General features: G+C 46.9%; 1 protein-coding gene across 1 annotated transcript in view; it reads left to right on the top strand.

Annotated features, from left to right (window-relative positions):
* The window catches only part of XKR6 (XK related 6), a gene marked incomplete at both ends in the record, with an annotated part of 173,756 nt that extends 154,162 nt beyond the window's left edge, over positions 1-19,594 (top strand). Inside the window, one exon of the mRNA XM_084203473.1 lies at positions 18,630-19,594. Within this exon, the coding sequence (XP_084059599.1) occupies positions 18,630-19,594 (965 nt within the window). The remainder of the gene's footprint in view (positions 1-18,629) is intronic.
* Between the last annotated feature and the right edge of the window lie 1,287 nt (positions 19,595-20,881).

The following is a 20,881-nucleotide window of genomic DNA, read 5'->3' as shown; positions in this document are numbered from 1 at the left end:
TCCAGGCTAAAGGAATGATGGTGGTGTCAGGAGGAAGCAAGCAGGCTCTGCTGCTGTGGCACCACTTGTTTGTCGCTTGGCACTGGAGAAGCGCGACCATTCCCTGCCTCAGTTTCCCTCCTTTCATAAGTAGGGTGATAAAACTGGCCAGATTTGAGTTTGTGTTGTGAGGACAAATGGTTCAATGCCTATGCAATGCTCTGATGTTGTTAAGGGTAAAAAAAAGGGGGGTTTTAACAGCTAAATGCTGTAGGGCCTTTTCTGAGGAGTGCCCAGGAGTTAAGGTGTTGTCATTGGTACCATGGTTCTCACCAAGCCCAGAAAAAGAGATGGGGAAGGCAGTGGAGGGGATTGTGTAGGGACAGGCATGTAGTGGAGGTTTAATTGGAAAGGCAATTAAATGATGAGACGAGGCTTGGAAGCCACCAGAGGGAATATTTTGCCAATTCTGGTGTCCACCACTGTGACGAGCTGCGCATGGGGCATCTGTCCCAGCTGAGAGGGACATGGCCCTGACCCAGTCCTGGCATAAGCAGCTCTCGCAGCCCATGGCCATGCTGACAACCTAGGGGTGACCAGCCTGAGGGACGACCATCCTTTCCAAAGACCAACAGTGGAGCTGCTTGGTTATTCAGCCCCTGTTCAGTTCGTGCAGCACGGGTGACACTCAGCTTCCCAAAGACAGCCCGGATGGTGCCTGTCATTTCTGAGGAGTTTTTGGAGCTGAGGTAGAAACTTAAATTGGAATTTGCTTTGGGGTTAAATTTTGCTGGTTTTGCCCAGGTCACCACTATCTACAGCATCAAGGAAGGCCAGCCACTCTCCCTTTCTCTGTATTTCCAGCATGTCCATCACAGTTGTTTATAGAAGCTTCCCTCCTCCTATTTATGCAGTCTTTTCTTGAAACCTCTCATCACGAGCTCTCCAGGCCTCCAAAGTGCTGACATGATGAATATGCCTTTCTACAACTCCTGCTAGAATGGCTGCTTCCTGCTGTTTCCAACGTTATTAACCCGACTGAAAATGCAGAAATCACAGCCCAGGAGGTTTGCCAGGGCGTTCTGCAGATTGTTGGACTCGCCGCAGAAAGCGCCGGGTGAAGTTTGTTGGCCTCTGTTGTGCCGCGAGTCAGACAACGCGGGAGAATAATCCCTCCAGGCTTTCAAATCCGTGGCTCTTCCACTTTGCCACTTCCAGGCACGGCTGCCTAATCCACTGAACGAGCTGCATCATTTTTTTCCAGCATCCCACTCCCCTCCCTTCCTGGGCTTTGCAGTTCCTCCGCTCCTCCAGCGCGCCGAGCCGGCTGCGCTCTCTTCCAAGGCAGCGCTCTCTTCCAAGGCAGCGCACGTCCCCGCCTGCCTCCCCGAGCCCTGGAGGGCTCTTTGCTCGCCACGCTCCAGCAGCCGAGCTCGCCGGGTCCCCAGTGCATCCTCTCCCTGCCTCCCTCCCCGCCCGTGCCAGGGATGCGGGCGCTGATGGATGAGAGCAGCGGAGCTTGCTCAGCGCTCCTTGACTCCTCCGGTGCAAGGTTTCCTAGAGCTCCTCCATGCCCGTTCAGTGCTTCTCTCTTCCACCTCCTCCTTCTCCTCCTCCTCCTCCTCGTGGCCAGTCCATAATTATATAAAAGCAAATTAAATGCTGAGAGGAGCCGCTGTGAAAGGGAGCATCGAAGATTTTCACTTAAAGCAGGCGAAAAGCAAAGGGAGATGGATACTGTTAGGAAGGCAGCGTGTTTAAAAATCAAATCGAGTCTCTCCTGGCTCATTGAGTCTGTGGGAGCGTGGCTCGTCACAGGAAGGGGCCAGTTCTGCCTTTAAACGGGGACAGCATCAGCTGCATCCCTGAGGAATGCACACTGAAAAAACAGCCCAGGGAAGGGCTTAAAAGCCCAGGTACAGACCCTGCTGATATGTCCAGACTCCAGCTGCTTCCATTCACCCCCCACAGAATCCTATGGATTCATTTAGTGCCAGACAAGGTCAGTTCACCATTTCCTGTGGCATACATCCCTCCTGCAAGCCCCAGCCCTCCCTGCTCTTTGGATTGTAATGCCAAGCCCAGGCTCCACTTCTACCCAAACAGGTCAACTTCTATTTAAGGAGCTTCAGAAAGGGAGTTATTGGAATGGCTATCAGGAGGTTTTGCTTCTGTCTCCTAATTCCTGTCTTAAGAGAGCTGTTGAGGAAAGAAGAATGAACACATTGGAGGTCTTTACTCACATCCAGAGCATCTCTTCCAAAGCATTTCTGCCACACAGCATGATGGTAGAAAGGGCTGATCTTGGAAGGATGAGTAGGAAGGGATACAACCAGGATAATGCTTTATTTCCTGGGTTTCAATCTATTGGGTGGGTGAAAGAAAGAAAGAAAAACCTCATCGTGCCTTGCAAGAACTATTTGACCATGAGAGGTACCTGTGTGAGAGGGTTGGGTGGGACCTGTGTTTGTTGTTTCTTCAGCACTCAAATAACGGAGGAGTTTCACCCAAAAGTGAGAATGTCCAGCAGCAGAAGTGCTGGAGCTGGAATTTGAGGTCAAGACCCAGCCTCAGTGAAGCTTGGGACAAGACTCAAGCTAGGATTTCATGAGTCAGGATTAATTCCTTCATCATATCCCCAGCACAAGGCAGAGCAGATCCCAGCTTAGCTGCCCTTGTCTGAGGAACAACAGAAAAGAGCATTGAGAGAAAAGAGGTGAGAACTCTGTGAACTCCATCAGGTGGGCAGTGGAAGGTGAATGTTGAGAGCCTGAGCTGGAATTCTTTGGCTGGTGGAGGAAATGGAACAACATCAGCTCCTGAATATCCATGTGGAAGGAGCTGATGTTTGTAGGCAGGCCCTCTGTGGAGGATTTATCTGCTACAACCACAGCTGGAGGGGCCCAAAACAGAGTCAAGAGAAGGTGAGGGAATAGGGATGGATCCAACATGTGGAACAGCTCATGCCCAAAGCAGCTGAAGGAGGTGGGATGAGATGCTCAACCAGCAGCAGCACCTTTGTCCAGGGAATCTGATGCATTTATACCCATCATTGGGGTCAGGCTGAAGGAGGAGAAGGGATGCTGGAGAGGATGCAGCATTGTCCTTCAGTCAGCCTAACTGTGTCTGAGGTTTAGGAGAGGATAAGAGGGTGTCCATCCCTCAGACTCCTGGGCAACAGTGGCCAGAGGACTACCCATGATTTAAATCACCTATTTGCAGGGGAAAACGTAGCATTAACAACAGAAAAAGCTCAGCGACCCAGATCCTCATTCCATAATCACTCCCAGCAGATAATCCACCTCACTCCTTGCAGAACAAACCATCCTTAACCCCCTTCACCCCGCAGAGGTGCCGCTTCCTCCGCGCCAAGTGGGAAGGAGCAGATCAAACCAGCTTAAAGGAGACACCCAACCTCTAGGCAGACAGGGAGGTGAGAGGGATTCCAGTTTTTCTGGCATAAATCTCCTCTTAAAGAGGTTTGCTTCCACTTAATTTTTTTTAAATTTTTTTTTAACGTGGCTTCTTTAAAGCTTAATGAGATTTAGCTGAAGAACCAACGTCCTTCCACTCATGTCACGAGTTCTTTACTCAAAGATTTCTGCCTGTATGAGGCTGCAGTTTTCAGCACAGGGTCTCTCCCTCCAAAAAAAACCCACATCTCTCTACAGATGCTGTGTCCATCTCCTTGATAACCCCACAGTTCATCTGAGAGAGATTGACAGCACAAGCCTTCCTTCTGCAAAGTCCTGCTGGAGTCTCTGGGGTTTTGGGAGGTGTTTGTCTCCACAGCCCTCAAAAGTAGGCTGAAGCTGCTCATGTATTTAAGGAAAAGCAACATTAACTTAGGGGTTTGGGGGGTCATTTTATTTAAGCAGAGTGATACAAATTAAGCATTAAAATGGATTTCAGATATCTCAGCTACCGATGGGTGCTGGCTGCAGAGTTATCCTGGTGGAGTTTTCAAATCATCTTGTTCCTCCCAAAGTGAAGTCCTATTTTTTTTAATCACGTTCTCCCTCATCTGTGCCATGTCTGGAGACCATTTAAAATCATTTATGATTCCTTTTTGTAGGGGCAAACTCAAGATGATTTTCCCTGTCACTTAGTTTAAGACTCAGCTGGTCAACTGAGTTAAAAAGGGACCTTCAGCCTGTGGTTGTTCAAAAAATGTGAGTTTCAAGTGACATCAACACTGGCCTGAACATAACTGAGGGGACTAAAATCGCCAGGTCTCCAGTGAAAGTGAAAAAAAGACTCAGGAGATTTGAAATTTCATCCTTTTCATCACTTGAAGGAGCACTCAAAGTTAGTGCAAGACCCTTCATGCCGGCCAGGGCCAAACAGGTGTGTCCAACAATGAATGTTCAAACAGGAATCCAAACCTCCAAACCCAATCTCTGTGACCTCACAACACAAAATTGTCCCCATTTATGCAGAGTCCCATAAACTCATAAATAAAGCAGGGTTTGTTCTACACAGGTACCAGATCCCGTGGGTGGGCATCAGTGGGGATCAGTGCAAAATTCAATATGGCATCTGCAGATTCAGTGGGGGAAAGTCCTATTTCTTCAAGGCATAAATGCTCTTCCTGACTGGTGCATTTTTCCTGAGATCCACCAAGATAACTTCACTGTATGACTAAAGAAGTCTTTGCCTTATAAAGTCCTCCTCAGTAACAGGAGATGGAGTGGGGACAAGATCTACCAGAGCCACACTTTGGGCTTTGGCTCAGGTTCTGAGACAGATCATGAGGAAAAAGAGATGCTACAACTTGGCCCAAAGGCAGATTTTCCTTTTTCCTTTTTTCTCATATCATTCCTTGGGGATTAAAAGAAGTGGGAGACCCAGTCCATCACCCAGGCCTGGTTTGCTGTGACAGAAGAGGCAGAAGCAGAAAAGCAGTTGCTCATTGCCTTGTGGCAAAGGGACCCCACCAGTCCCTTGCTGGGCAGGGAGGATCTGGGATGATCTGCCCTGAAAATTTCTCCTGACTCCACCACAGTTTCCCTTTAAATGTTCCCCAGCAGCCCAAGGAGGCCCAGATAGCTCTGAACTCATGAGCAGCTCGCCTGGGAGGCCACTCATATGACTCCAGTGCTCTGCCAGACTGGGGCATATGGCTCTGTTCCTGCCTTCCCCTCCTTCCCACCAAAGCCGGATGACAGGGAGCAATTTGGTGCCCTGCTGGAAAGGAGCCTCTGGTGCCTGGCCAATTCCCAGCAGCATCAAAAAGCCATCTCCACAGTTGGCAGTGGCACTGAGGACGCCTTGCTCCGGCATGCTGAGAGCCGGCCAAGCCCGAGGCACGCTGGCATGGGACAGCTTGTCCCATCATCAGCCGTATTGTCCCGGTGCGCTGGGATCCAGGAGCCTTCTGAGCCAGGGACAGCTATTTTTTCTTTTTCCAACGGGATTTGGAGCCAGCCCAAAGAGAGACATCATCCCTTCGCCCATCCCCACCTGCAGCTTCTCTGTCCACCACCTTGCCATGTCTCTGGCTCTTATTTTTGGAGCGCTGATAAAACCCCGTCTGTTCCGTATCACGTGTCGCCGTCACACACAGGACACGGCACAGCCAGGAAAGATGAGTCACCATTCACGGGACAGAGCTGGCAGGGGGCCAGTGCTGCCAATTTTAGGCTTTGTCAGACTGTGGTAATCGCTGGGAAGGGGTTACATCATCAGAGCACTACAACAGCATTATCTCATGCTGTTCCCAGGAGCTGGGGGCCAGCCAGGAAACTGAGGCACGGAGGGAAGTTTGGGTTCTTGTCAAGCAGATTCCAGGCAGGAAATTCAGGCTTTTTTGGGTAACTCCATGCTGCAGGCTTTCTGGAGATACATCTCTCATGGGAAGTTTGGGATAAGAGCATAGAAAAAGCTGTTGTTGGTTAGTGAAATATAATTCTTTTTAGCTTCAGGTTGGTCTAGTGCGGGATTCTTGTCAGGCATCTAGGAGAGCATGGATAGAAGGGAGCACAAAGGCTCTGGGATGTGCAGAAAAACATGGAAAAGATGCCACATAGGCTCTGGAATGCGCAAAAAACCATGGAAAATATGCCCTGCTGGGCAGGGACTACTCTGTGCTTCTACCCTGATTGGAAGTGGAGCAGTTCAGGTTGATGCAACTCAAAATCATTGCATTTTGAAGGAAAGAATTGTCTCACTTCAGAAACTATTAATTGTTTTTTAATGATTAGCTTGGGGTGACAGTTCTGAGTCTGAGCACGCAGCAAAATTACTGAGCCAGTAGAAATCTCCTGAAATTACTTTTGTCCCAGCTGGCATTTCACCAACCTCATGCTCTCAGTGCCCTCAGAACATCCATGTCTTCACACAGAGGGTCACTGAGGGGGGACATCCACCAGGCACAGGAGCCCCTGTCTGATGTACATCAAGGTCCCAAAAATGTTTGCAGAAGGCAAAAAGACACAGGAGATAAGCCAGGATAAGCATGACTCAATGTGTGGAGGACATGGGCACAGACAGCTCCCACCATCCCAGGCACCTGGACACTTCCAGGGACCCAGGGGCATCTAAAACTTCCCTGGGTCACCTGTGCCAGGGCCTCCCCACCCTCACAATAAGGATTCCTTCCCAAAATCCAATCTAAACCTTCTCTCTCTCCCCCTGAAGCCATTCCCCCTTGCCCTGTCACTCCAGGCCCTCGGAACCTTGGCCCTTGGAGAACTTGGACACCAAGTTCTGACCTGCTACCTTCCACACAGGTCTTTGCAGAGTGTACAAAACATGGGAAGCAGAGGGAGAAAGAGTTTTGTGCTGTTATCCTTGGAAATCAGTGTCCCTGCTGCCTTCAGTACCCCACTGCGAGACAGCACCAGCTGTACCACATCCGTTTTTGCCACTTTGTCACTCCCCCTCACAGGAACGCTCTGCCAGACTTGCCTCATTGATGTCAGCCCTGTGTACTCTTCAGGAATGTTGAGAGGCTCCTTCTCTTCCACAGACCAGTCCCCTCAGCTGGGATTATGCTGAGGCATTTCCCCCAAAGGCCCCCTGCACAACATCAGAGGTTTATAAACTGTAAGGCTACAAAGTGTGCACTGCTGGCACGTCTCTGGATGGATCCTTCTTTCTTTGGCCACTGAGTGTGACCTGAACTGGGTCCCTTCCTCTTTCCCATCAGGCCAAAACCATTCCCAGAGCTGGGATGAAGTTATTTCCCTAATTGCCTGCAGGCTTTCTGCATCCAGGCCAAGCCACCTACCAGAGGAGGTTTGCAGGATCCCTGTCTGGAGCTGTCACAGACCCTTTGAAGCATTGCCTTGATGTTGTCTCATCTCCAAGGAACAGCCCGTGGGAGCTGTTTTCAGCAGGAAGTTCCCTCATGAAGCCCTGGCAGGAGTTGTTGCTTTCCCAATCCTGGGACAAGTCTGTTGGGTTTCATCCCTGCTGATAAGCCAAAACGCATCAGAACATGAGCACAGCCACCAGATCTTGTTCATCCTCTGCTTCAATTATCAGCCCTTGGCACATTTGTAGCTCCTGGCAGCCAGCACCAACCCAAACAATTCCCATGCTTGGCTCAGGTGATGGCAAGAACAATTCCCACCAAGCACTCTGGACCACCCTGTTTTGGAGACTGGGACAGAACTTAGCAGTCGACAGAATTAGGCTTGGCTTAGTTGCTGATTTCTGGGTGCAGGGTCCAAAGCTGCCCCAGATCTGTGCTAAGGAAAAAGGGATCCTTGTGGTCACTCTCCAAAGCAGACAGGGAGCTCCTTGGGCTTTCCTTGCCAGCACTGAGGTACTGCTCCCCTCTTTTTCAGACTATTTTAGCCCCTACTCATAGGATTACAACACCCTTTCAGCTTGTGGTAGGCAGGTTTTCATCTTTCCCAATGTCTGCGGTCCTCATCCGAATAAAAACAGAAATAAAAAATAAAGGAGGGACAGGCTAGAGGTGCTGTAACAGATGTCAGATTGCAGTGCTGAAATGCACATATATTGTACATGTTTGTGGAGTCCTGCTGCTTCAAGCCAACCTTCCCTACTCATAGAAATGGGAAAAGATTTTATGCTAAATGGAGCCATGTGTTGTTTTTCTTAGCAAAACGGGGTTTTTTTCACCATTTCAATGCATGCCAGTGGTTCCTTTAGGTGTGTTTCTCTTCTAAGGGTTCCTAACACTAGAATTCAAATATCATTAGGTCTGAAAAATCTCAGTGTAGGAGGCTCCTTCTGATATTTTCAGGATTCAAACTGGAAGCAGCTCTGCTGGATTTGATGCACTCAAAAATCTTAGCAAAGAATTGGCCACTAGAAGTTCAAACTAAAGTGCCCTTCACAAAAAACAGCTGTTGAATGTGAAATGTGATTTTTTTTTCCTCCAAGAATAACCCCAGCTGGATTTTGCCATCTTATTCTTATCAGTTCAAATAACCATGTTTGGGGTGGGGGTTTTTGTGCTCGTTGTTCTAGAAAGACAATTTTAATTAGCAAAGGGACAAAAACTAAGTTCTCAGCAGGAAATAGCAATGGAAGTTTCTAGAGATGGTTGTGCTCCTGTCAGGCTGAGCCAGGTTTGTGTGACTCCCCTGCCTTCTAACACTCCCTACAAAGAGGGATTTTGGTCTGTTTGCACAGAGTTAAATCCTGGAGGTGCTGTCAGAACATCCTGGTGGAGCATTTCCAATGAAAGCTCTTGGGCTCTCTCAAGGAGCTTTGCATCCTCTCGTCTGTGGCTGTGCACTTTTAGGGGCTCAGGTGGGGTTCTTTTCCAGTGTCATTCTGAGACTGCACTTAAAGGCTTCAGATTAACATGGATTTAACTCAAAAGTCTTTATAATTACAATGATGACTGTGCAGAGGGCACCTCGGCCTGAAAAGAGTGGCAATTCATGCAGCTTTTGACAAAAATAGACACGAAGAGCAGTTCTCATGCTCTATTTCCAAACAAGCTAATCTGTGCCCGGGAAATCCTGGCTGCTGCTTCCCCAGCACATTTCTAATGCAGAATTAACCCAGGTGATTGGTGCCTGGAGGGATTTAGACCAAGCTCAGGGCAGACCATCTCTTTTTCATGTCTGTGGCTCATTAGGAGACAGAGATGCACATGGTTGTTGGTTCTGAGTGTCTCTATCAGCTTCACTGTCATCCCTGCCCACCTGAGATTCAGGGATTTGTGGGATTCATGGTCTCTGGAGGATGCACTGGGAAAAGGTGAGCTTGGGCATGATGGCAAGACCCTGGAGAGATTTTGGCACTTGAGTCCTTGCTGCTGCAATGTGGGTTACTGGTCCACCTGAACCCAAATTTATGGGACAACAGCAGCTCTTCTAATTGGAAACACCATCCATGCAGCCCCACACTGACATTGAAAACACCATCAGTAGGATTAATAAGAGTTCTGATTCCAAAAATCACAAAGGAGAGAACTGTTCTTCATGAACACCCTCAAAGTAGCGTCTGCTGAAGTGGGGGTTGTTTCAGTGAGAAAAAAAAAATCTGCTTTTGCTGAAAGGAAAACAGTAAATCCTTTCCATTTCATTTTCTTAACATTCAGGGGAAGCTTCAAAATGGAAGAGCCATTTCAAACTTAATAGTGTTGTATTATAAATACTTTTATATCATTTATGCCATACCAACAGGAACTCCAAAAGTAGGACTGTGTGTGTCTCTCTGTTCCCTGATTACCTCCAGCTTCTTTAGGACTGAGCCAAATCACCAAACTTACTCCAAATTCCTCAATGGATTTCTTAGACATCTGCCATGCGTTGTTCCCCCTGAAAAGTGAGTTTGTGTGTTGTCATTTCCTTGAACTCTACCATTAGAGTGGCTGGGTGGAGCTGCTGCAGAGGAGGCTGCTCTGCAGAAGGCAGGATTTGTCTCTAGCAATGGACTCACTCTGACATTTTCCTCAGGCATAATTTTGGGAGCATAGCTGACACCAGATTCCTGGAAGGATTACCCTATCCTGCTAAAATAACATTTTTCTGGCAGAAAGCTGTCCCCACATCTGTATTACACTTTACCTAAGCTCTACCTGCCATGCCTGGGCTCCCCAGAGCTGTCCAGACACAGCAGCCACCTGGACTAATTTATTCTGCCCAGCCTGGAAAATCTGATAATATGAGAAGCTTTATCTCCAGGCATTGAGGAGTTGAGCCAAAGGTCTTTCCCGTTATTTTTAACGTGATGAAAAGGATTATACTACCATGGTTGTGATAAACAGAGGACTGTGATCAGATTTTGTCTATACCTGTAGCACAAACAGTGTTGGAGCCCAAGCACTGGCACTCAGGTGTTTGTGCTAAATTGGTCTCTGGTAGAGTTTTGCCTGCCAGCCCTTTCCCAAAGCCTCCCCAGGCATGAGAAAACAAATTCATATAGTCCAGGAACCATTCCCATTGGGCAGATTGGATACAACTCCTGTGGGATTTTAACAGGATGGGCACGGCAGATTCTGCCAGCTGGACTTGGGGTCTACAAATAATCATGTTTCTCATTTGGAGTTCAGATACCACCATAAGGTTCTCTCCCCATGTGTCCTTCTCCTCTCTGATGGTTTTTATGAGCCAGTCTGTGGTGACAATTCACCACACAGGATCAAAGACCCCAGTCAGCCAAGTGAGTTGAGGCTTGTTTGTGGACCTCTGCTTATACAGGGTCTGAGATTTCCCCCAGTTGCTGCCAGAAATGTTCCAGCTCTAGAACAGGTGTCAGCAGCTTCCTTCCCTACATAAATAGGTAAAACCTGAGACACTTGCAGTCAGCGTCCTGGGAAAGGGGCAAGGCTGTCATGGAAAGCAAAAAGTGAATTTTCATGCTGATGAGGACTGTGTACACACAGGCCTGTTGGAGACCAGCCTTCTTCTCAGTGATGTAAAAGGGGGATGTTGTCTTTCTCCTATCCCTTGAGGATGTTGGTAGCTCTGTCTGGCTGTTCTGGGATGTCCTCTGGCTGACCATGGCACACTTCTCACATCAGGAGGGTGTTGGGGGCTTGTTTTTCCTGCTTGGTCTTCAGTGGTATAAATTCACTGTGTTGTGAACATACCCAGAATATACTTGAATATACCCAGATCATTTGGGGTCTGTCAGCTTCTGCTCATCCTGGAGCCAGGAACAGGTCTCAGCAATCCTCCTTTCTCCTCTCTTCATCTCACTGGGACTCAGTGTTCTCCTATGAGCTCTTGTGGGGAGCTGGTGGATGCCAAACCTCTGTTACTTACTATTTATTCATCTTACCATGTTCTTCTTTGGTTATTTCAGTTTGAACCCCATCCCTGGAAGTGTTCAGGGCCAGGTTGAGCCACCTGTGAGAGTGAAAGGTGTCTCTATCCATGGCAGGGGGTTGGAATGAGATGAGCTTTAAGGACCCTTCCCTCTCAAACCATTCCATGATTCACCAGGAAGAGTCAATGGAGAGACAGAGGCATTTCCAGACAGCTCATCCCATGTCTGAGACAGCATTCCTGGGGTGAAATAACACTGAGGCACGTGATGGACAGGGCATCTTCATACAGAGGGTTTTAGAACAGTGGGGAAGCTTTGCCAATCCTGATGTGGTGGGCCAACATTTTGAACAGGAGACTGACACTTCACTGAGGTTATTCAAGGACAAGCCCAAACAGAGGGTGGATTATCCCATCTCTGCTTGGCCTGGGGTGCTCGTGCCTCCCACAGCAGGATCAGTCTCTGGCTTGCATCCAGGAGGAGATCCAAGACTCGATGGCTGCAGGGTTGGAGCTGGTTTGGAGTGCCCGAGTTCACAGAGGACGTGAATAGGAGGAGACACGACAGAAGCAGCTGAGATAATGAGAGCACAGATCAGATGAGTGTGGCTGGTCACCTCCTCCTGCAGCAGGGAAAAGGGGCACTGGGGACAGCTGAGAGGCAGCAGGATGAGAGGGCAGGAAAGCAAGGCCTTTGGAAACACAATCCCTGGTGACTCCGTGGATGCTTCCTCAAGGCAGTGCTGAGGATTAAGGGGAGGAACTAAGGAGGGATTCAGCTTTTCTGGGGTCACCAAGGACATCCTAATTTAGCAAAAGGGAAAGGGTTCAGGAAGCAGAATTTCAGGACGTGAGCCAAGCTCTTACTGTTGAGAGGCAGGAGGGCAACTTTCCATGTAAGAGAGCTTTTGTGGAGTTGCCCTGGCATGGATTTTCTCACAGAGAAAGGTTTGGGAACGTGGATGTGCCTCTGGTCTAATGTGCAAGAGCTCTCTTTGTGCCACCTTGGACATGGACTATCCTGTACAGAAACTCAGCACAAGCCTTGTGTGGGGTTCCAGTGTGATTTGGTGGTGGGAGACTTTCTTGTTATCCAGACCTACTTGGAAATCTGTCCCTGAAAGGAGTTACCTTTGTTTCCTGCCTTTCCCAGTCATCAGCAGTTTTCTGTTTCTCATGGAATGGTGATGCTGTGTCCAGGTGAGCTGGATCCTGGAGAATGGGGATGTGATACCCCTTGGAGGAAGGTCCCAGAGGATCTCCCTAGCAAGGGAGCAGGTGCTGAGGATGGGAAACTCACCCCTTATCTGATGAAACTAAAATATTTTCCATGAGAAAAGAGCAAAGGGCAGGACACTGGTGTGATATCTCTTCCCAGTCTCCCCAGTGTCAAGACCTGGATTTTCATCCCTGGTAATTCCAGCTCTTAGTAGAGAACAGAGGTGTCACATAAATGGGATGAGACCATTCCTGGGTCAGACTTTTGCATCATGTTCACAATAGGTGAAATGGTTCCCATCTGCCATACTGGACTGGTGGCACACTGGAGGAACTGTTTAAGGAAGAGTCCTGAAATCCAGTGAGGAAAATGAAAGGCAAAATGGTCTGTGCAGACCTTTACTACTTATATACTAGCAATATTCCATATTTTTCCATGTTTAAAGAGACAAATAAAGAGGGAAAATAAAGGGGAAAAGACACAAGTTAGTCCCTCCTCGGATGGGAAAGAATTAAGAAAGACCAAACATCAAAATCCATCAGGAAACAATGAAAATCAGACCTGAGGTCTGATTCTGACCCCTTTTACTCTGACACAAACAAACTAAATCAGATTAGAAAATGAGGGAGAGTGACTTTCAGGCCCTGTTGTTACACAAGCAGGATCTGCCTTGATCTCTTTTGTGTATAAATGCATTTTCACTGTGTGTGCATCAAAATGAAAGCCTGTTCCTCGTCTCCTACTGAGCTTCAGGGAGGAACGTGCCACCCAAAGGGGAAAACAGGATAACAGGGTTCACAGCACAGGGGCCTGAGCAGCCAGGGAGGGATGGGGATGAACTGAAACGTGGCACTTGGCATTAAGCAAGAGCTGCCTCTGCACAGGGGCTGAGGGAAGGTTTCGTGTCATGCTCAATATTTGCCATCCCGCTCACCCGGGAGAAATGTTGGTATCTTCCCATTTTGTTTTAGTGGAGTCTTAAGGAGAATTAATGTCAAAAAAGAAATAGAGCACTGTTCAGGCATCATTTTCAACGTTAAAGGGGCAGGCACCACAGGAAATACTCAGGGAATGTGCTACAGCAACTGCATCCAAATTATGGGCAGCCAACGACCTGCAGCTGGATTTGTGATGAAAACTGTACCTACCCCTAGTGAAAATCCTCTGTGCTCAGCTGGACAGCACTGAGTAAGGCCAAAATGGGTGTATTGTTCATTTTAAATATTAGTTTGTGTGTGTGTGTGTGTGATTTTTTTCCATTAGAGTGGTTGTAAAAGCCTGCATAGCAGGAATAGGCCAGATAGACAGGGATGGCTTTCCCTGCACTGTTTTTGTTCCCAGGCTTTAAAAGCAGCAATGGCAATTTCAGGGGAGTCATTGCTTTGATTCTTTCATGTGGACAGGGTTTTTTTCCCAAAGAGCCTTTTTACAAATCTGAGATGACCCTTTCTTTTTCTGGACTATGGGTAGGAACCAGAGGAGGAAAACCAAACCAGGATGAAACTCAGGGTGTTCCTGTGAGCTTCTGCAGTTTCCCTTGAACTCAGAGTGGTTCAGGCTCCTCTCCTCTGGTATCAGATCACTCTCTCAAGTCCACTCAGGTTTTCATGATCCAAAGTAACAGCTCTTGTTTCTCTTTCTCAGAGAATCTATTTCTTGGCCTGGCATTCTCAGAAATTTAACTTTTATACACCTGCCTTATTTCCCACTGCTTTCTCATCTCTCTGTGCCATTTCCTGTTGCACATCTGTTCATCATTGAAGAGGGATCATGAGTTCCCCTGAGAAAGGCAGAATTTTTTTGAGTCTCAGCTGGTGTCATTTGAAATGCCATGAGTGCCTTCCTTCACCCCAGCTCCCAGTTCAGAGATGTTCTTGTCCTCTACGTGCAAGTTTGTCACATCTGCCAGCTCCACATGGTGGTCTGGAATATCCTAAAGCATCTCAAACATTGCTGGATTCCCACCTGTGATGGTTGCACTAAGCTTTGATCCTCCTTTGAGCAAAGAGACATCATTTAACCAAGGACACCCTGGGGTGAGTCTCTACAGTAGGAGCTGAATCCTGTCTGAAATGTCTTGTCAAGCACACTGTGATGTGAAGGAGAACTATTCCCTGCTCAACTTGGATTTTATATGAGATCTTGGGTAAATCCTTCAAATCTTGGTGCTTCATCTGTCAAATGGGACATTATAGAGCTTTGCCTCCTCATGCTGAATGCAGGTGAGCAGATGTCTCACTGCAAGGACTTCAGGGTTCATCCCTAAAGGAATCTGGGGGATTATTTCTTGTGCTGTGTCATTCAAGACACAGGGACTTGACTCCCTGATGGTGCTGACTTTGGCCTGGGTGCCATTCATGCCTTCCTAGGACAGAGAGGTTTGAAGAGAATCCCAGTCTGTGCCGGTGGGATACAGATGGGATACAGGTGGGATACAGGTGGGATACAGATCCCAGAGCTGCAGCCACAAGGTTTCCAGCCCCACAGGAGCTGATTTGCTCCTGGCTCGAGAATGCCTGCAGAGATGTGGTTGTGCATGGTGGGGATGATGTTCCACTCCCAAGGCTGGGAACAGAGTGGGAAGAGTGGGAGTGGGCTTTTTTTCAAAGTGACTTCAGTGTTTACCCAACCTCATCCCTTAGATAAACAAACATTGGAAGGGAGTTGAAACCTACTCGTGCTCCACAAAGGTGCATCATTTACCACGTGCAAGAGTCAGAATCAAAATAAAAAATTACTGCTCATGTGATCCAGCTTTTCAGGACTGTTTGTTTTAGTTATAATTGAAGAGATCTCTAAAGTTGCTTAGAAATAAGGTCTGGAGAAGTTGAGAGGAAAACCAGGGACAGTTTATCCCACAGGCTGTGAGAATTGTAAATTGTGTGAAAATGTCACAGGCTAGAAGTCACACGGAAAGTTGGGAATGGGAAACTTGTGGTCAAGATGAGAAAAGTGCTGTGTCATTTAGGTGTGTATGGAAGATCTAGGGAATAGTTTCTGTGGCAGTAAGTAAGAGTGATGTAAAAGTCTTTACATTACTCCATAGTTCCTGCTGATGTCCGCCTACAGATCTGCCCCCTCACACCCAGGTCCAGATCCTGCTCCTCACCAGGGTGCCAAAATTCACATTCAACACAAGGCTTGTGAACTTTTAAACAACAGTGAAAAATATGTCAAAATGCCCAAAGATCCTTCATTGCCTCCCTCAGATCTTGGTGCAGATGAAGAGACAATGAGCTGTTCTGTACAGGGCGGGGGGGGCTCATCCCGAGCCGGAGCTCGCACGTCCCCTGGCAAGGGATGGAGTCAGACACCTTGGGAGCATGAGTCAACCCCTCCCTGTCCCACACACGGATGTCAGGACAGGCTGAATCACTTTCTGGGGGTGTCTGCCTCTCTCTGCTGGCTGGAGGAGACGTTCAGATGACTGTCAGCAGCCCGGGTGCCGTGCGAGTGACTCAACACACGCACTCTGAGCAATTTACAACAAAGGCTGTGATTAGTGGAGGGTTCTGCCCTGAAAACATTAGGTAAAGCCTTCATGTGCAAACTGGGGGATTGTTTTGGGTGTATTTTATTCCTCTCTCTTTTCTAGAATAAATGAGCCCAATAGAAACATTTTTAATCCAGGGTGACACATCTGTCTCCTGTGGGTTGGTGCTGCTTGAGTTTCCCTGTACAGGTACAGCTAATGCTGTACAAGTTTCTAGTAAAACAGCACTAAAAGAAGGCAATAAGTGACATATTTTTTCCCTGCTAATCATGAAAAGTCTTTAAACTGAATAGCTGATAGGTAGTGCAACAAACAGTACTTATACACATAACAAAACTTTGTGGCATGACTCATCCTTCCAAAACTGTTAATAAAGTCAACCAAAAATGTAACTCATCTTGTAGGTTAAAAATGAATCTAATCTACATCTGCTTGAGTATGAGGCTGTTCATATTTAGGAGTTTCCATCCACTATGGGGAGAGACTGAGGAAGCTGGGCCTGTTCAGTCAGGAGAAGACAGAAAGGGGATCTCAATAATCCATATAAATACCTCCAAGGAGTGTCAGAGGATGGTGCCAGACTCTTTGCAGAGGTGCCCAGTGACGAGATGAGGAACAGTGGCCATAAAATAACCCATAATAAAGAGTTCCACCTCAACATGAGAAAGAACTTCTTTATGCTGAGGGTGGCAGAGCACTGAACAGCTGCCCAGGGAGAGCATGGAATTCCCTCTCTGGAGACATTCCAAACCCACCTGGATGTGTTCCTGTGCCACCTGCTCCAGGTGATCCTACCTTGGCAGAGTGATTGGATGACCTCCAGGGCTTCCTTCCAACTCCAAGCATTCTGTGAGTCTGTGGCTGGAATCCCCAAGTCCTATGTGCGTTTCTTAGTGAGGACTTAGAACTCGGGGGAAATTGTTATTTTCTTAAAGCTGGTGGCTTAAAGCTTCCCTCTTGGATAAGGCCACTGCTCTCACTGCTTTGCTGTTTGCTGTTTTTTAAAGTTCAGTCAGAAATTCAAATGTCCATTTGAGCTCAAAGACAAGGGATTCAGAGGGAAACCTGAGAGCTGATGAAAAGGTGTTGTTTTGGTGGACTTTGCAGACTGTGAGAATTCCAATGAGGGCAGACTTGGAGTCTGCATCCTTTCTGACTTTCTTCTCCTCCATCATCTCTCCTCCAAACATGGATGGGTTGGAAGGAGTGAAATCTAACCCTGCTACATGGTGGGCTGGGCTCCTCCAAACCAAGATAAATTCTACAGAGTGAGGTCTGAGTCGTCAGTGGACCTTATTTGCATTCCCATGGAAGCAAGGCCCCTGTGAGCAGAGAGAAAAGAAAACAGGAGATGAAGAAATTTAGGTTTTTCAGGTATTTTACCTTTTTAACTCAGAGCAGCTACAGCAAGATGTTCCTTGCATTTTCTTAAAGAAGTAAAAGCCAAGTAAGATCTGGACCTATCACCCAGTTACACATCAGAGATGGAGGGGCATTTCTCACTGTTTTGCTTGAAACCATTAGCAGTTTTTCCTTTGGACTTGAAAGGTAGTGTTCCCAGATAAATCTTTGGCTAAGGCCCAATCCAACCATATCTACCAAATTACTGAGCTTTCCAAATATGGATTTTGGTCCATCATCTGTTTCCCCACCTGCAGAGCAGTTGTCCAGTGAGCAGCAGTGTGGGCAAAGAAATAAGATACCAGCAGCTCTTTCTTTTCCCAGGAATCTCTCAATTCATTTTTATTGTGATGCTTTGCTCCATGAGTTATTCAATCTACCCTTGTGATAATCAATGGAATTATATTTTTAAAAGCCTCTCAAGTGTGGTGAGGCTGCTGTTTTATCTTCTGGAAGAAATAAAATGCTTAAGTGTTGGTTGGGGTGGAGAATAAGACCAGGTCCCTTTGGAATATCATGGGGTGCTCTGCCCCATGTCAGGGTGCAGAAGGATGTGATGGGAGCTGAAGGTGACCCCAGTGCAGGCTGTGCCCTCCCTGACATGACTGTGACTTGTATTTGTGCTCCAGCCAGGAGACACGACTGGAGAAGAGCTACCTCCAGTAGAGGTCTTGGGTCCATCCCAGAAACAAGGCAGGGATTTGCTGGAGAGATCAGATGCTTTGTTTTGGGACTCTTTCAAGGGTATTGATGAGTCTTGATGCTCCCTGGATTTACACGTTTGTCTGCATGGGACAAAAAACCTGGTTTTTCCAAAAGACAAATTCAAATGGGGATTCCTGAGTAAGGCAGAATCAATGGGAATGTTGCCTAAAGAAAAGTATTTTAGAATAGAAAGGAATGCAAGCAGTTGAAGGGAATACAGGTGTCCTGCTCTTGCCGTGGTGCATTCCAAGAGAGATTCTGCTCTCCAAGAAAGTAACTTTCACACTTGGGCTTCAGCATTTAGATGGAATCTGGATTTCAGACTCTCAAATGTGGATCCAGTCAGGATGAGCACAGAGGCTGTTCCCTACTGGAACTGCCAGGGTGGGGTGGCCAATCCAGTGGCTCAGGAAGATAAGGACAAGGAGTCAGAGAACTCCTGAATGCAGCACCATTTCCAATTCCCACACTGATATCTCTGTATTTCTCTCCTCCAGACTGTAAGGACAACCTGACGTGAGTTGAACCTTCAGGCTCCAGAGCCTGCCCCAGATGCAATAATTTAGTGAGCAGATGATGTTTTCCACCAAAGCTCCTGTCTAACTCAGTGGATCTGTGTGTCTTCCGGCAGGTGTGTCCTCTGTGGCCTCCCTGATGTCCCTGGCTTGGGTGCTAGCCTCCTATCACAAGCTTCTTCGGGACTCTAGGGACGACAAGAAGAGTATGAGCTACAGAGGGGCCCTCATCCATCTCTTCTGGCGCCTCTTCACCATCTCATCCCGAGTTATTTCTTTTGCTCTCTTTGCTTCCATCTTCCAGCTCTACTTTGGGATCTTTGTAGTGGTCCATTGGTGTGCCATGGCTTTCTGGATCATCCATGGTGGGACAGATTTCTGCATGTCTAAGTGGGAGGAGATCCTCTTCAACATGGTGGTAGGGATTGTGTACATTTTCTGCTGGTTTAATGTCAAGGAAGGGCGGACTCGATACCGAATGTTTGCGTATTACACGGTGGTCCTGACGGAGAACGCTGCCTTGACGCTCCTTTGGTATTTTTACAGAGATCCTGACACCACTGACTCCTATGCCGTGCCAGCACTGTGTTGTGTCTTTCTTAGCTTTGCTGCTGGGATAGCTTTGATGCTGTTATATTATGGTGTGCTGCATCCCATGGGGCCAAGAGCTAAGATCTTTGCCAGCTCCTGTTGCGCCGAGCTGCTCTGGGGCATTCCTTTGCCCCCCGATGTTGAGCCCATGGCGCCCCAAACCCCTGGGTACCGGGGGGCCCAGGCTACGCCCACCAGAGCGGTCACGGAGCAACAGGAGGAACTCACAGCTGACACTTGCTTGCCCGTTTTCCAGGTGAGAGCAATGGTACCATCTACTCCATCTGGGCGACCCTACCCCCCCGAGGGGCCTCTCATTAAGATTGACATCCCAAGAAAAAGATATCCTGCCTGGGATGCTCATTTTGTAGACAGGAGGTTAAGAAGAACTATCAACATCCTCCAATATGTCACCCCCACAGCTGTAGGTATTAGGTATAGAGATGGACCTCTCTTATATGAGTTGCTACAATATGAATCTTCACTTTAAAGCTCCTTAAAGCAAAAGTAAAAGAGGGGACCTTATTTTTGTTTACGGTAAACACAGATCATGAAACAAACACAAACCTTCAGATAAGCTTTCTTTCTGGTTGCTGTATGTATAAAAAAAAAAAAGATATTCTCTATGTTTTGTAAGTAAAAACAAAAAGAAAAACTTTTCTTTTGTTTTTTACACACAAGAAACAGTATTTCAACTTCCACACCTAGGATTCACAGGTGGAGAAGGAGGCATCTCCACATCAGTTTTATACCGTACACCAAGTGTAGAACATTATTTATGGGATTGGTGCTGATTGAAAAATAAAAAAAAAAAAACAAACAAACAAACCTACAACTGCCTTATGCCCTTAGGTGCTGAGTTTCATTAAGTACTGTCACCTTTCTCATGCAAAACTCTTTGATGATTATATGCCAGGAAAAAAAAAACAATAGAAAAACCAACCATCCAACTGAAATGCAAACCTTAAAATTAAAAAAAAAAAATTAACAACAACAAAAAGAGAGAAATGTATGGAAAAAAAAAAGTCCTGTTGCTCATATTGGATTCAGCAGAAAAACCCCTCCAAATGTCTAAAGATAAGAAAGAAAAGATAAGAAAGCAAAGCCAAGACAACCCCAATGGAGTTTGATTTTTCCAACAGCTGAAAGACAAAATCAGGTCTGTAAGATAATTTGGCAAGGAATTTATAACACCATTGGGCCAAGCCTTGACTGAGTCATGTTATAAAGGTGACCCCACCCTGGGATCATTTTCCTCCTGGAAATGGACCCTATACAAAGGTGGGATTGTATCAGATCAGTGTGAAAATACAGGATCTGATCTTGTTCCCAACAACTGCTCATGCTAAAACCCCACTGTCTCCAGTGGAGCAAATACCAACAGTCTGGGCCCAGAATAAGGACTGCCACCTTGATTTCTGGAAAATGTGAAATTATCAAAATTATAAACCAAAAACATGATCTGAAAGTACATTTCCACATATCTAATAATTATTTCAGTAATAATAAAACTCAGCATGGTAGCAAAAAGCGAGTCAATTTAAAGGCACAATACTTGATCAGTGACTGGCAAAATAATTTGACCTACTGTATCATTTTAAGGCTGTGAAAGGCATACATGTATTATTTGTAATCTCGTGTAAGACCTGTCATGTCTCATTCAGTGCGAGCCTTAAAGTGATTGTAAAGCATCCTTTGTTCCATTTTGGGGATTTTTGGGTTTTGATTTTCTGTTTTGTTTCTGTTTTGTTTTTAAGGAAAACAAAACATGAAAAGT

This window comes from Fringilla coelebs (assembly GCF_963513975.1).
Source record: "Fringilla coelebs genome assembly, chromosome: 3".
Taxonomy (NCBI): domain Eukaryota; kingdom Metazoa; phylum Chordata; class Aves; order Passeriformes; family Fringillidae; genus Fringilla; species Fringilla coelebs.
The sequence above is the reverse complement of the archived record's forward strand: the minus strand, read 5'-3'. Positions and strand labels throughout refer to the sequence as shown.